The 15,827-nt window shown below is 56.1% G+C and overlaps 1 protein-coding gene across 3 annotated transcripts in view; it reads left to right on the top strand.

Moving 5' to 3' along the window:
* The window catches only part of RNF157 (ring finger protein 157), a 53,218-nt gene that overhangs the window by 13,514 nt on the left and 23,877 nt on the right, over positions 1–15,827 (top strand). For all 3 annotated transcript variants that reach the window (XR_006739885.1, XM_036412231.2, XM_045572139.1), the window contains exons 3-9: positions 9,850–9,938; positions 10,900–11,046; positions 11,927–12,044; positions 12,914–12,980; positions 13,227–13,270; positions 13,689–13,736; positions 15,256–15,327. Coding sequence is in view for 2 of the 3 variants with exons in the window: in XM_036412231.2 (XP_036268124.1) it covers positions 9,850–9,938; positions 10,900–11,046; positions 11,927–12,044; positions 12,914–12,980; positions 13,227–13,270; positions 13,689–13,736; positions 15,256–15,327 (585 nt within the window). In the remaining variant the exon portion in view is untranslated. The remainder of the gene's footprint in view (positions 1–9,849; positions 9,939–10,899; positions 11,047–11,926; positions 12,045–12,913; positions 12,981–13,226; positions 13,271–13,688; positions 13,737–15,255; positions 15,328–15,827) is intronic.

Raw genomic sequence — 15,827 nt, 5'->3', positions numbered from 1 at the left:
AAAAAGACAACTGGGCCCTGGCCGGGTGGCTCTGCTGGTTAGAGTGTCGCCCTGACACTCCACGGTTGTGGTCAGGGCACACAACCAACAAATGCATAAATGAGTGGAACAACAAAAATGGATCTCTCTGTCCCCCTTCTCTGAGATCAATGAGTAAATATAACAACATGGAAAAAGGAAAGCCCTCGCTGGTGTGGCTCACTTGGTTGCAGCCCGATCACCAAAGGTTGTCCCATACACCAAAGGTTTTGGGTTTGAATTCCTGGTCAGGACACATACCCAGGTGTGGTTCGATCCCTAGTTGAGGCACGTGCAGGAGGCAACCGATTAATGTTTTACTCTCACATCAATGTTTCCCTTTCTCTCTCTGTCTCTCTGTCTCTCTGTCTCTCTCTCTCTCTCTCTCTCTCTCTCTCTCTCTCTCATATATTGTTATTTATTTCAGAGAGGAAAGGAGAAGGAGAAGACTTAGAAATATCAATGATGAGAGAATCATTGATTGGCTGCCTCCTGCACACCCTACCCTGGGGATTGAGCTTGAAATCAGGGCATTTGCCCTTGACCAGGAATCGAACCGTGACCTCCTGGTTCGTAGTTGGATGCTCAAGCACTGAGCCACACCAGTCAGGCTCTCTCTCTTTTTTTTAATGCAAAAAGCACCAGCCGAGTTGCTCCCTTCCTCAGCTGCAGATGCCGCGTGGGCTGAGGTCTGGAGTGGGCTGTGTGTGTGGGCTCCACCGCTCTGCTCTGAGATGGGAGACGGAGTGTGGCTGTGTCTGTCTGGCGTGTAGACTCCAGGGTATAATTTTATGGATGGAAGTGATAGAAAGGGGGTGAACATAACCTGGAATTATGAGAACGGAAAAAGTCTCTGGAAGAAGCCTGGCTGGAGACGAATGAGCAGCAGGAGAGTAGTCTTTTTCTTTTTCTTCTTTTAAACAAAATATATTTTATTGATTTTTTTTCAGAGAGGAAGGGAGAGGGATAGAGAGCCAGAAACATTGATGAGAGAGAAACACCGATTAGCTGCCCCCTGCATACCCCTACCGGGGACGTGCCTGCAACCAAGTCACATACCCCTGACCAGAATGGAACCTGGGACCTTTCAGTCCGCAGGCTTAACGCTCTATCCACTGAGCCTAACCGGTTTTGGCAGGAGAGCAGTTCTTAACACCTGCTAACCTAATAGGTTACCGTCCCTGTATGAGACTTTATACTCCAATTCGGATTGTAGAACTGCGCCCTGGGAGAAGGAAGCAGAGGAGGAAGAGGAGGAGGAGGAGGAGGGAAGAAGGAAGAGGAGGAGAAGGATGAGGAGGAGATGAAGGAGAAGGAAATGGAGGAGGAGGAGGTGGAGGAGGAGGAGATGGAAGAGCAGGAGGAGGAGGAGATGGAGAAGGAGATGGAGGAGGAGGAGGAGATGGAGATGGAGGAGGAAGAGGAGATGGAGATGGAGATGGAGGAGCAGGAGGTGGAGATGGAGGAGAAGGAGGAGATGGAGGAGCAGGAGGAAGAGATAGAGAAGGAGATGGAAGAGGAGAAGAAGATGGAAGAGGAGGAGATGATGGAGGAGAAGGAAATGGAGGAGGAGAAGGTGGAGGAGGAGGAGATGGAAGAGGAGGTGTAGGAAGAGGAGATGGAAGAGCAGGAGGTAGGAGGAGATGGAGGAGGAGGAGAAGATGGAAGAGGAGGTGGAGGAGGAGATGGAGGAGAAGGAGATGGAGATGGAGGAGCAGGAGGAGGAGATAGAGAAGGAGATGGAAGAGGAGGAAGAGATGGAGAAGGAGATGGAAGTGGAGATGGAGGAGGTAGAAGTGAGGAGTAGAAGGAGATGCAGGAGCATGAGGAGGAGATTCTCCAGAATCCCACTCGCAGAATCCACATCCTTGGGCACCTCCTGGGACGGGCTGGATGTGAGTGAGGTCGGAGCCAATCTGAGCGGGTCTTTTAAAGCCCTGGGTGGGAGGCGCTGTCCTGTCAGGGACACGGTGTGTATTTCCGGTGGAGCACATGCCCAATGAGAGCAAATACGTGGTCTGGGCGTGGTGGCTTCAGCCTGGTCCTGGGGAAAGCCGTGGGGACAGCGTGTACCCGAGCTGGGCTGCCTGCGGTGGGCGGTGGCGGAAAGACTGTCGGGGACCAGGTGGCTCTGGTTCCTCATTCCGGGGAAAGCAGGCTGGCCGGGCTGCGTGTGGCCACCATGGTCTGTGGCCGGGGGATGGGATGGGAGCACAGCCTGGCGGGGTGGGGTGGGGTGGGGTGGCACGCCCACACACCACTGTGCACCCCGTACGCACTTCTGCCCTGGCTTGTTAATCCAACAGTGTATCTTGGAGGTCATTTTGTTTTATTATTATTTTTTAAAATATATTTTTATTGATTTCAGAGAGGAAGGAAGAAGGAGAGATAGAAGCATCCATGATAAGAGAATCATGGTGGATCAGCTGCCTCCTGCAAGTCCCCCACTGGGGATGGAACCCACAACCCGGGTTTGTGCCCTTGGCCGGAATCGAACCCAGGACCTTTCAGTTTGCAGGCCGGCGCTCTATCCACTGAGCCAAACCGGCCAGGGCTTGGAGATCATTCTAGATCCACTTGCATGGGGCTGGCGTGTCCCTTTTAGACGTGTCGATGTCCGTTCCCATCCGTTCCTGGGTCAAATGCCCGCTCTCTCCTGCGGTGCCAGTCTCACCGCTCTGGGTTATACGAACACGCTCTGGGTCATACGAACACGCTCTGGGTCATACGAGCACGCTCTTCTGTGGGTCTTGCCCTCAGACTCACCGTCTGGAGGGCGGTCAGACCCCCACACACCGGGGGGGGGGGGGCGCTGAAAGGGACGGCGTGACCTCTGCTGGTGCTGGCCGCTCCACCCTGACCTCCGGAGCCGGCGGTGCTGTTTCCGCACACAGCGCACCGGAACCCGCGGCGGGCGTGTGCTGGAGGGTTTCCTAGAAATTCATCTGCCGCGTCCTGAGCCCGGTGCACGCTGTCACCTCTGCTTCCTGTGGGTCCCCGCCTTACGGGAAGTGGTGCCGGCGGGCCACGTTTCGGAGAAGCCGGGCAGACAGAGGTCAGAGCCCGGGCCCGGTGTGTGACAGCCGGGCACAGGGAAGCGGCCTCCGCGGGCAGCACAGGCCTCATCCTCTGAAATGGTCTCGCCCGGCTGTTGACCCAAAAAGGAGCCCCGATGGTCACAGAACATCACCAGACAGAGGCCTCTGCTCCCGCAGGGCCCCGAGAGCGCGCTCCGCAGGAGAGGTGCTGGGTGACAGCACGCAGTCGTGGTTTCCATTTATTACACCTTCAAACGTACTCGGCCGGCGTGGCTCCGTGAGAGCGCTGATCTGTGAGCCAGGAGGTCAGGGTTCGATGCCAAGTCAGGGCACACGCCTGGGTGGTGGAATTGATCCCTAGTAGGGAGCATGCAGGAGGCAGCCGATGTATGTTTCTCTCTCATCAGTGTTTCTCCTTCTCTTTCTCTCCTTCCCTTTCCCTTCTCCACCCCTCTCTCTCTCACACACACACACAAAAAAATCAATAAAAACAGGTGTCCTGAAGCGCAGGCTCTTGGTGGCAGGCAGGCGGTCAGGCTGCGGCAGGGAGCGGAGACCTGGAGGATGCGGGCAGGGACGGGGACTCGCAGGGAAGGACTGAGAGGTGGGTGGGCGGTCGGTTGGTCGGTCGGTCAGCTTGTCGGCCAGCCGGCTGGCGGTGACAACAAGCGTGGAGTGGGCGGGATCTCGGGTGGGAGGCAGGGGAGAGACGAGGTGGAGCACAGAACCGGAGTCGCGGTGACAGAAACCATGCTCGGAGCCGGACACTGACCGCGACACGCTGTGGATGTTTGCGTACCGTCCCCGGATTCACCGTCTGGAATAAAATAGCTCTGTTACGCTTCTTTGGAAAAATATTGTGCATTTTTAAAGGCATAATTATAACTGATACAGGGCTTGCTCTCTGGGCATATTCGTTAGCTACGGCGTCAGGCGTCTGAAAGCCTCTTACAAACGAACTCCTGTTTGGGAGCGGTCGGGGACGTGCCTCCGACCAGATGGAACAGAAGCCGGGCGGCGGGACCGGGTGCCTGTCTGACAGGGGCGGCGCCCGGCGTGAGTCATTGTTTACCCGCTGCCGCGGAGAGGGTGACGGTCCGGCGCTGAGAGCATCCTCTGTCCCCGCTCCCGCTGGCCTTGGGCAACGTCCTCTGTGCCGGCCCGGCTCCGGAGGCTTTGTGCGGAGCGCGGGGGGGGGGGGGGGGGGGGGGGGGTGCTTTAGTTCCGCTGGGAGGGGCCCCTCTCGGCGAGGCGAGGGCTTCCTGTCCGCGAGGAAACCGGAAGTCGAGGACATTTACTGTGTCATCAGAACAGTACACACAGCCTGGTGGGTGCATTTGACATCAGAGGGGTACCCAGTGGGCTGCCTGGTCCAGGTACCCCCAAAGGGAGCCAAGGCCCGACCCGTAAGAATGGGGAGATGGCGGAGATCCGAGTGATCTCATGGTGGCGCCTGACCTTCCCTCCCCGCGGGCCGAGGTGCACGGAGAGGCCGTCCCCGGGCCGCTCGTCTGCGGTCACGTGTGCAGGAGCCCCGCTCAGGGCTGAGTGTCGGGAGGTCACGGTTGGATTCCCGGTCATGGCACATGCCTGGCTGCGGGCTCATCTTTGATGTTTCTGTCTCTCTCCGTTCCTCTCTGAAATAAATTTCAAAAAGAAGAAGAAACAGCAAAAAAGTATTTACATACAAACATACACACACGTATGCATAGATAGATGCATACATAGGTAGGTACATGCATACATGGATGGATAGATAGATACATAGATGATAGGTACACACATACATACATGGATGATGGATAGATAGGCAGATACCGTGTTTCCCCGAAAATAAGACATCCTCTGAAAATAAGACCTAGCGCATGGAAAGATAAAACATCCCCTGAAAATAAGATGTAGCGCAACTTTGGGAGAAAAAAATTAATATAAGACACTGTCTTATTTTCGGGGAAACGGTAGATAGGTACATAGGAAGATACATAGAAAGATACATATATACATAGATGATGGATGGATGGATGTTCTGGAAAGGTCAGCCTTCGCTGGGAGGTCACGGGGCCGTGACACTGGTCCTGTCACAGGCTCTAAAGGGGCCGCCTCCTCGGATCTCTGGTGGCCAGACCTGGGCCCAGAGCACCTTCACGTTGAGGTCACCCTGCGACACCCTCTCGGGGCCCCTCCCGCCTTTGGTTGGTGAATGGGGTGTCTGTCAGCTCTGCGGTCCCCTTTCTGCTGTGGCCGTGAGCTCCCAGGGGGACGGGATGGAAACTCAGTGAAAGGGGCTTTTTCTGCCGTAAATAGAGCCTCTGACACGTGGGTCGACCGCAGGCCCCGGCCGCCGCCCCGGCAGCCGCTGGTTAAACAGGCGAATTTGCATCCAATCTGCGGCGGCACCGCGCTCCCTGACACTGATCTCAGAACGCGCTGCTCGAGGCCAAAAATACCCTCCGCTGAGCCTGGGACACGTGCTTCTGAGAAGAGAGGAAGCAGAGGACGCGGAGAAAACAGCCAGGCAGCTAACAGAGGGAACTGGAGTTTACATAGAAAAGCCCTGCTGAAACCGGTTTGGCCTGCGGACTGAGAGGTACCGGGTTCGATTCCGGTCAAGGGCATGTACCTTGGTTTCAGGCACATTCCCAGTGCAGGAGGCAGCTGGTCCATGTTCCTCTCTCATCGATGTTTCTAGCTCTATCCTTCTCCCTTTCTCTCTGTAAAAAATAAATAAAATATATTTTAAAAAATAATAAAATAAAACCTACCAATGAGCGGCTTTATGGAGAGCCATAAAGGAGTTACTCACATGCTTCCAGATGTTGGTTGCCATAGTAACTATCATCAGGTACTTTGCCCCAAATAGTACATGCCTGCTAATGTACAAAATGAGTACTTTTCTACTGTAATTATAAACTACCTAAAATGATTTACTTTTTCTTTGGAATCAGATTGTTGGCATTTGGAGCTTCCTGTTTTCTAAGTAAAGACTCTTATCAGTGCAGCCCTGGCTGATGTGGCTCAGTGATTGGAGCATCAGCCTGCACACTGAAGGGTCTAGGGTTTGATTTCCATCAAGGACATGCACCTGGGCTGCAGGATCGATCCCTGGCTCCGGCCAGGCCACATGCTGGAAGCTACCTGTACTTGTGTCTCTCTCACATCCACGTTCCTCTCTCTGTCTCTCCCTCTCCCTCCCTCCCTTCCGCCTTCTCTAAGATCAGTGGGAAAATACCCTCCATGAGGATTAACAAAAAAGAGAAATAAGAAGATGGGGCAGGCCACAGGAGGGGGGCACAGGGGGGGCACCCAGGGCCACATCGGGGATGTGCTGAGACAAAGAGCAAATATGAGCACATCGTGTACTTTGAAAGCTTTTCCAAAGGTGTTTATTTTTATGATTGGGTTATGTCCTTTTCAGAGACTCCTGGGAATTGCCCAATAATTTACCACTGAAACAAGGTACCTGCTATTATTGTATTGAATTATGGCCACATTTTCTACAACAAAATGTGAGTGCATTGGTAGGGGGAGCTGAAATTAGAATGGCTTAAACAATACCTAGGATATATGGTTAATATACACTGAGCGGCCGGATTATGGTGATCTCTGAATGCGTAATGATCTGGCCACTCTGTGTATATCCTGTGTAATAAAAGACTAATATGCAAATTGTCCCCCTGACCAGGAGTTCAACCAGCAGGCAGGCCAGCCAACCACCCATGTTCCCTCCCCCTGGCCAGGCTGGCCAGACCTCCCCTCCCCAGCCATGTACAAATTCATGCACCGGGCCTCTAATGTGTGTGTGTATGTATATGTGTATGTGTATGTGTATGTATACACACACTGGCCAGATTATTATACGTTTAGAGATCATAATAATCTAGCCACTCAGTGTGTGTGTATATATATATATATATATATATATATATATATATATACATACATACATACATATTGATGTGTACACACACACACACACAGTAGCAGTTCCACACTTGGTCACCAGGGGGCACTTTGCTGACGTGAGACAAACGGGAAAGAAAGGAAACTGGTGAACACCAGGGTTAAGGGCAAAAGGAAACCGGCTCAGTATTCCTCAGAGTTTTGGTTGGCAGCCTCCTGGGGGGCCCCTTTGAATGAACTGAACCCACACTGATATGCTCCCGTCCTGGGCTCCAGGCACTCGGGATTTAAATTACTCTGAGCTTCAGGCTTGTGGGCTGCCCCGGAGGGTGCTGTGCCCCGGCAGGGCAGCAGGGGCAGCCTTGGACGGATGGAACTCAGAGGTGCCGGCCCCTCCCGCAGGCCCAGGCTCAGCAGGTAGAGCAGAGCGGGTGTGGAGTGAGGGGGCTAGCGTCTTGTCCTTTGACATTAATTCACGTTCCGGCATCCTGGGCGCAGGGCGAGCAGCTCCCTGCCATCAGCGCCCCTGCGTGTCCGTGTGTGTCCTCCCGGGGCCCGAGGCCGCAACCTGAGCGTGTGCCCTGACAGGGACCTAACCATGACCTCCTGGTTCATAGGTCAGTGCTCACCCCTGAGCCGTGCGCCGGGCCCGTCTCACCTTTCACAAGGAAGACGAGCTCCAGGGGAGACGGGCAGACAGAGCGTGAGATGGATCTGTGCCTTGTGACAGGGAGTAAGGCTCAGGTCATATGCTAAACGGAAGACAAAGATCACAAGGTTTTTGTTGGATTTCCCCCCCCTTTTTTCTGTTGCTTTTATTTTTTGCAGGGTGTGGAGGAGACAAGGCAAAGAGTGAAGGAAGACCTGGCCTTTTATTTACTTTTTTAAACTCGGGAAGAGTGACGGCCCCCTCCCGGTACCTGTGCAGACGGATACGATTAACTCGCTGCTTCAGAAAACTATTTTAATCCCCGAGTCATTTACTTGGGCTTTACAGTAGACTGGCGTTTGTGTCGGATTTTCCTGCCCTAATTACTTTTTGCTTAAGCGTGTTTGAAAATTGTTTTAAATTCCTTTGGTGGAACCGGGGGGTGGGGTGGGGGGGAGAAGGAGGGGGTGAGGAGACCTGGGCCACAGCCGGGTCGGACTGGGTGTCCAGCTTCCCTGAATAAAAGCCTCCAGACACGCGGCCGGTGAGAGAGGGAATCAGAGCCAGCTTTCTGGAGAACAGTTTGGCAAAAGCATTTGTAAAACTCTTAAAAAACACGCTTACCCTTTGATCCAGTGATCCCACATCTAGGAACTTATCCTAAGGAGGTAATCCGACGAGCAGGCAGAAAAGTAGGACCAAGGCGCTCACACATTTATGTCAGAAAAACAAAACACAGACATACACAAGGTGACACCGGCGCCAGCCAGGGTTGAAGACGGGATGGATGAAAGCATGAGTGCTTCTAGCGCTGCCCTTGAGTCCACAGACCGACGCTCTACCCACTGAGCCAAACGGGTTAGGGCTGATTTTGTACATTTTCGTGTGCTTTTCAACTTTTCTGCTTAAATACAGGGTGTCATCCCCCCCCCAAAAAAAAATAAATATGGACACGCTTTTTTTCTGAGAGTTCAATTGACGTTTCTTTTCAGATGTAGCCGGTCGGAATGAATAATTATTCACGTGCGTCTAATTAGAAAAACCAGCCGTCATGCATTTTAAAAGGACGCCTGTGTAATGTATCCGTGAGGAAAGTAACGTGTGCCCACACACAGGGTCCATTGGATACACACGTGACAGTTCAGATTGCGTGTATTTCCTCAAGAGTCATGTGTGTGCATGTGAGTTATCAGCAATCACACCAACTTCATAAAATCAGGCGCACGGTAGGCTGTGTTGTCCGAGGGACAGAACCGCCGTCAGCAGAACCCCGTGGCGGCCCCGGCAGCGTGACCGAGGGCTGCTCCCCGACGCCGGCTCCCGGAGGGACTGAGCTGTCCCGGGAGCGCCACGCTCGGGCAGAGCTGCACGCCCAGTGGGTTTTCTGCGAACGAGAGACGCAAAACTCGCTCATTGTCCGCAGAGCGTCAGGACAGGACTGAGGACATGGGGACACCGGCTTCATCGTCTGAAAGCAGCTCCCCCGTTAAGCGTGTCACTGTCTCCTCTCGGTCCTCCTGGCCTCCGCTCAGGCGCCCAGGGGAGAGGGTGAGGTCAGCGCTGGGCAGCCAGGGACACAAGGCCCCGTTCAGGGGCCTCTGCTGCCTCAATGGGCCGGGAACTGGGCCCGGGAGCGGGGAGCGGGGAGCGGGGAGCGTGCCCCGCGCCGGCCGGCACGTCTGTGGCCCATGGTCACATGGAAGAGCCTCTGAGGAACAGGTCACCTGCGTCCTCAGTACTGGAGCTGCGTTTGGTACTTGGAGGCGTTCTTGTCAGGTACCCACAGGGTGAATGCCAACCCAGATAAGCCGAGAATGGGGAAAGCAGGTAAATCTCTCTCTTGTAAAAAAGTCGTGTTTTTATTATTGATCTCAGAAAGGAAGGGAGAGACATCAATAATGAGAGAGAATCATGGATCTGCTGCCTCCCCCTACTGGGGAGAGAGCCTGCAACCCGGGCCCATGCCCTGACCGGGAATCGGACCATGACCTCCTGGTTCACAGAGCGACACTCAACCACTGAACCACCCGGCCGGGCTAATCTCACTCTTTTGACGCCAAGTCCAATCCCAGTCCTACGGGCCGTGACCTTGAGCACGTCTACTCGCTGAGGCGGCTGTCCGTGCCCTCCCGGAGCTGAGCCTGGCGCCCGCCCACCTCGCCTCCTAAGGCGGTGAGGCCTGTGCCAGGGCGGGCAGCCACCGGTCTTCACTCACGTGCTGTCCTCTCCCCCTCTGCCCGACAGTTCCCCTACGCCGCCCCGCCCCCCCAGGAGCCGGTGAAGACGCTGCGGAGCCTGGTCAACATCCGCAAGGACACCCTGCGGCTCGTCAAGTAAGTTCCCGGCCCCAGAGCCGCACCCGGACCTGCCTGGGTCGGACTCTGCATGGAGACTGTTGAAGCTCCACCTTGAAGTCTGTGAGTGCGAGCACTCGCCCTTCCCTGGCCCCGTCATGCAGGCCCTGCCTGATGAGTTTCTTTTAAAAGAAGAATATTGCGGGAGAAGGTGAAGTTGCAGACCCTCCACACGCCTGTGGAGAGATGAGCTGTTTGAACTAGGAATAGGCAATCCTTACTCATCGCTTACATCCACTTTACATTTATTCTTAACCTCATAACGCCAGACACTCAGTTCCCAGCTGGCAGCTTCGTGCCCATCGTGTTAATTGTCCCTCATTTGCCTTCTCTTGGCTGTTCCTGAGACGGTGGCAGGCGTTTTGCTGTTTTTGTGTGTCTTTAAAAATATTTTATTGATGTCAGAGAGGAAGGGAGAGGGAGAGCGAGAAACATCAATGATGAGAGAATCACTGACCGGCTGCCTCCTGCACACCCCACACTGGGGATCAAACCCACAACCCGGGCATGTGCCCTTGTCCGGAGTCCAACCCTTCAGTCCACAGGCTGACACTACCCATTGAGCCACACCGGCGAGGGCTTCAGCGTCCGCTTTAAGCAGATGCCACCTCCGCTGAGCTTCGGGGCTCCCTGGGGGACAGGCTGGAGGAGGCGGGAAGGGAGAGGCGGGGGCTTAGGAAACTGTGTCAGCTACGTGACTAGGAACCTCGGTTCCGATGAGAAATGAGCGTCAATGCTGTCGGGCAAAGGCGAGGGACGCTCGCTGTCGCGCGTGAAGTATCAGCGGCCACCGCCCGCCCGTGGCAATGGCAGTGACGCCCCCTGCCGCCACCCTGAGGAGGGCGGAGCGGGCTCAGGGCGGAGGCAGCCACGCTGTGTCACAGTTGAAAGCGTGTAAATGCCGGGGTGCCGCCGCACGCTGAGGCTGGGTGCTTGCCAGGTGCGCGGAGGAGGTGAAGGCGCCGGGGGCCGAGGCCGGCAGAGCTAAGGTCCACTACAACGTGGAGTTCACCTTCGACACCGACGCCCGCGTGGCCATCACCATCTACTACCAGGCCACCGAGGAGTTCCAGAACGGCATCGCCAGGTACGCGCAGGCCGGGGCCACCAGCCCCGCAGCCCACCCGGGGCCCACCCTCACGCCGCGCTCACCGGGCGAGAGCTGCTCTGGAACGTGGGCTTTCTCCCCCTCCTCCTCCTCCTCCTCTTCCTCCTCCTCCTCCTCCTCCTCCTTCATATATTTTATTGATTTTTTACAAAGAGGAAGGGTGAAGGATAGAGCGTTAGAAACATTGATCAGCTGCCTCCTGCACACCCCCCACTGGGGATGTGCCCGCAACCAAGGTACATGCCCTTGACCGGAATTGAACCTGAGACCTCTCAGTCTGCAGGCCGACGCTCTATCCACTGAGCCACACCGGTTAGGACAACCCTACTTTAAAAAAAAAAAAATATTTCTGTTGATTTCAGAGAGGAAGGAAAGGGAGAGAGAGAGAGAGAGAGAAACATCCATGATAGGAGAGAATCGTTGATCGGCTGCCTCCTGCACGCCCCCCACTGGGGATTGAGCTGTGCCCTGCCCTGCCTGACTGGGAATCGAACCGTGACCTCCTGACCCATAGACGGATGCTCACCCGCTGAGCCACGCCAGCCGGACATAGAGGCCCCGCCTCTGCCCGTTGCCCTTTAAGTGGTGCCACGTGGGTGCCTGGCAGGCGGCGGCAGAGCCTTCAGGTCGTTACATTACAGTTAGAACCCTATAAAGCGACCCTGCCTGGCCGGTGGCCGCACAGACGGGTTTGATCGCATCACCTGTCGGGAGCCGAGGCCGTGGGTTACGGGAGGCCCGGTCTGCTGGCGTCCTCCCGGCACCGGAGAGCGGATGACAGGGCAGGCGTTAGCGGAGGACATGGCCGGGCTGCTGGGGCCACACGCTGACGCCGCTCCGCTCCCGCTCTGGCCGGCAGCTACATCCCCCGAGACGGCAGCCTGCAGTCGGAGACCGTGCACTACAAGCGCGGCGTGTGCCAGCAGTTCTGCCTGCCCTCCCACACCGTGGACCCCTCCGAGTGGGCCGACGAGGAGGTGAGCCCCCCGGGGGGGGGCACGCGGGGCAGGGCCCGTGGGCCCGGGAGCTCTGAGGACCGCGGCCAGCAGCGACGGGACTGGCTGCCCAGGCGCCCAGAGGTCACGCTCACCTTCAGCCTCGTAACGCCTCCACACCCTTAAGCCGCCGTTGGCCAACCGCGGCTCTCGAGCCACATGCTGCTCTTTGGCCCCAACTGCCCTCCTCTGCTGGCCATCTTGTGTCCACATGGGGGCAGCCATCTTTGACCACATGGGGGCAGCTATTGTGTGTTGTAGTGATGGTCAATATGCATATTACTCTTTTATTAAATAAGATACACACACAGTGGCCATATTATGATCCCTGAACGCATAATAATCAGGCCATCCAGGATATATATATATATATATATATATATATATATTTATTAGAGGCCCTGTGCATGAATTTGTGCATGGGTGGGGTCTGGCCAGGGGGAGGGGACATGGGCTGTTGGGCTGCCTGCTGGTTGAACTACTGGTCAAGGGGACAATTTGCATATTAGCCTTTTATTATATAGAATAGACTCTAAGTGGCCAGATTATTATGCGTTCAGAGATCATAATCATCTGGCCACTCAGTGTATATATTGATTGATTTCAGAGAGGAAGAGGGAGAGAGAGAAACATCTTTGGTAAGAATCATTGAAAGGCTGCCTCCTGTACGCCCTCTACTGTAGATTCAGCACGATGCACAGGCATGTGCCCTGACCAGGAATCGAACCGTGACCTCTTGGTTCATAGGTCGACGCGCTGGCGGTAGAGACGAGGTTCTTGATAACGCCCGGCTTTCTGATGGCCCGGTGCCGCTAAACGTGTGCTTTCTTCCCTCCTCGCTTTCCCTGCAGCTTGGCTTTGATCTGGACCGGGAGGTCTACCCTCTGGTGGTCCACGCCGTGGTGGACGAAGGAGACGGTACGGACCTCTGTCTCCTTTTGGGGCACGAGGCCTGGGGCAGCCTGGCCGCCCCTGTGGGTGTTGGGCAGTGTCTGCACCCCCTCCCCCACTCGTGTCCCCAGGGCCGTCTGTGGCAAGAACACCCCGGGTTCCGTAATGTGCCCCCGTCGTGAGGGCACGGACCGCAGGGAATCGGGGACAGGGCGGGGGTGTCAGGTGGTCGTTTGTTTTCCTTCCTCATCCATGTGCCTTCCTTTCCTCCAGAGTATTTCGGCCACTGCCACGTGCTGCTGGGCACCTTTGAGAAGGTGAGTGCGTGGCTTTCTAGGGCCTCGCCTCTCTCCTGGGGGACAGGGCAGCCCCGTCCCGGCCGCCTGAGCTCAGCAGGTGGCTCTGGCCCGGGAGGCCGGGCTGGGGGAGGCCGGGCTGGGGGAGGCTGGGGCTGGGGGAGGCCGGGGCTGGGGGAGGCCGGGCTGGGGGAGGAGGTCTGGGGCTCCACGGGGCCGAGCGCCAGCTCTGCCACCAATCGTGAGTGACCTTCCACCCCGAGGCCCCTTCTCTTCCCCTCCAAACGGAAGGGTCAGACCAGACGCGGGCAAGGCCCTGCCAGCCCGGGAGCCCGCAGCCCCCCCCCCCCCCCAGGGCTCCCAGACCGCGTGCTGCGGAGAGAGGCGCCGGGGCGGGTGCCTGCCTGCGCCCGGTCCTCACCGCCCCGTCTCCCTGCAGCACTCGGACGGGACCTTCTGCGTCAAGCCCCTCAAGCAGAAGCAAGTGGTGAGTCCGGAGGGCGGCTGCTGTGCCCTCTCCTCCTCTTTCTCTCTGCTTTTCTCTCTCTCTCTCTCTCTCTCTCTCTCTCTCTCTCTCTCTCTCTCTTTCTCAACATAATTTTATTGATCTCAGAGAGGAAGGGAGAGAGAGAAACATCAGTGATGAAAGGGAATCATTGATTGTCTGCCTCCTGCACGCCCCACACTTAGGATTGAGCCCACAGCTGGGGCCTGTACCCTGACCCAGAATCGAACTATAACCTCTGCCTCATAGGTTGACGCTCAGCCACTGAGCCAGGCTGGCTGTTTCAGAGATGTTTTGAGAGAGGCAGAGCAGGCACTGCCTGGATATGGTGGCTGGCTGCAGAAGCTCAGGGAAGATGGCCTTCGGTAGCTCAAGCAGCATTAGTGACCGGCTTGGTCAGGCTGGAGGGTGGGGTATGCAATCAGGGACAGGACAGGCTGAAGCGCGGGGCCTGGGTTAGGGAAACCAGGGACGGGCCAGCACCGGCATCAGCACCGCTGGGGCCCAGGCTCATGGGACTGAGCCTGGGTGTTGAAGGTGGAGTTTTAAGAAACAAGGGCTGGCCTGGCCGGTATGGCTTAGTGGATAGAGCGTCAGCCTGGGGACGGAAGGTGCCTAGGTTCAATTCTGGTCAAGGGAATGTGCCTGGATTGCGGGCTTGTTCCCAGTGGGGGGCGTGCAGGAGGAGGCAGCCGATCCATAGATTCTCTCTCATCATGGGTGTTTCAATCTTTCTCTCCCTCTCCCTCCCGCTCTGAAATCAATACAAATATATTTTTTAAAAGAAAAAATATAGGAAACAAGGGTTAGAGGGTGATGTTGCTGTGTGTTGGAGATGGGCAGCTCTGTGGGGGGGGGGGGGGGGCCTCAGCCGGCCTCTTCTAAGATCCCTCCCTTCTGTGTTTCTCTCTCCCCCCTTCCTTACCCAGCTCTTCTCCTCTTTCTCTTCCACGCCTCTCTTTTCAGGGTGTGTCACCCTGACGTCCACGCCACAGCTGAGGTTACATTGGGATGCGTCTTCTCCCACACTTCTAGTCTGCCCCTTCCTTTTTTTCTCTTTAATTATTTTTATTGCTTTCACAGAGGAAGGAAGAGGGAAATAGAGATAGAAACATCCATGATGAGAGAGAATCTTGGATCGGCTGTCTCCTGCAGGTCCCCCTCTGGGGATCAAGCCTGCAACCTGGACGTGTGTCCTTGGCCGGAATTGAACCCGGGACCCTTCCGTCCACAGGCCGACGCTCTATCCACTGAGCCAAACCGGCCAGGGCTAGTCTGCCCCTTTCTCAGCGGTGGGCGATGGTAAGGGCAGGACAGCACATGCCTCTGATCATGTGAGTCCCGGTGGTGGAAACCTCAAACCACCGATGGTGTTTCTCAAGCAGAGAGCCTTCGGTGTTCCCCGCCGTGACCCGCAGCCCTCGCTGCCCAGGCGGGGCGTGGCGGCCGCTCCGACCTGTGCCGGGGTCAGCCTGCCCGTGACACTGTGTTTGCTGTGCAGGTGGACGGGGTCAGCTACCTCCTCCAGGAGATCTACGGCATCGAGAACAAGTACAACACGCAGGATGCCAAGGCGAGTCCCCCCGGCGTGCTGCCTGTCCTCCCGGGGGCAGCGCGCCAAGCCCTCGGTAACACCGGGACGGGAGGCTGGGCACCGCACTCCGCCGTTGGCGCGGCCCCGAGAGCCTCTTCCTGCCCCCGTTTCAGAGGACTGTGCTTAACTCACTCTGGTCAGTCTCTGAGATACCCCCTCCCCTGGTCCTCCCCCCGCTTGCTGGCCAGCCTTCTGGACACTGATCGTTAAACCCATCCTTTTCCCCGTGGGCTCGGCTCGGCCCCACGGCCCCACTGGTCAGAGGCACATCAGCCTCACAGCGTGAGCCTCATAGAAGTTTCCAGAGCCCGTGAGACTGAATGTGAACGCACTTGGTAAAGTGTCACGTCCGATGAAAGTATAAGCTTCTGTTCCTATTTCTTTTTCATTTTTTTCTTTCTTTTAAATTGATTTCAGAGAGGAAGGGGGAGAGAGAGAGAGAGAAACATCAATGATGAGAAGCCTTGATCGGCTGCCTC

Source organism: Pipistrellus kuhlii, unplaced genomic scaffold (assembly GCF_014108245.1).
Source record: "Pipistrellus kuhlii isolate mPipKuh1 unplaced genomic scaffold, mPipKuh1.p scaffold_m20_p_44, whole genome shotgun sequence".
NCBI classification, from domain to species: Eukaryota; Metazoa; Chordata; class Mammalia; order Chiroptera; family Vespertilionidae; genus Pipistrellus; species Pipistrellus kuhlii.
Note: the sequence above shows the minus strand (reverse complement) of the source record. Positions and strands in the feature narration are given on the sequence as shown.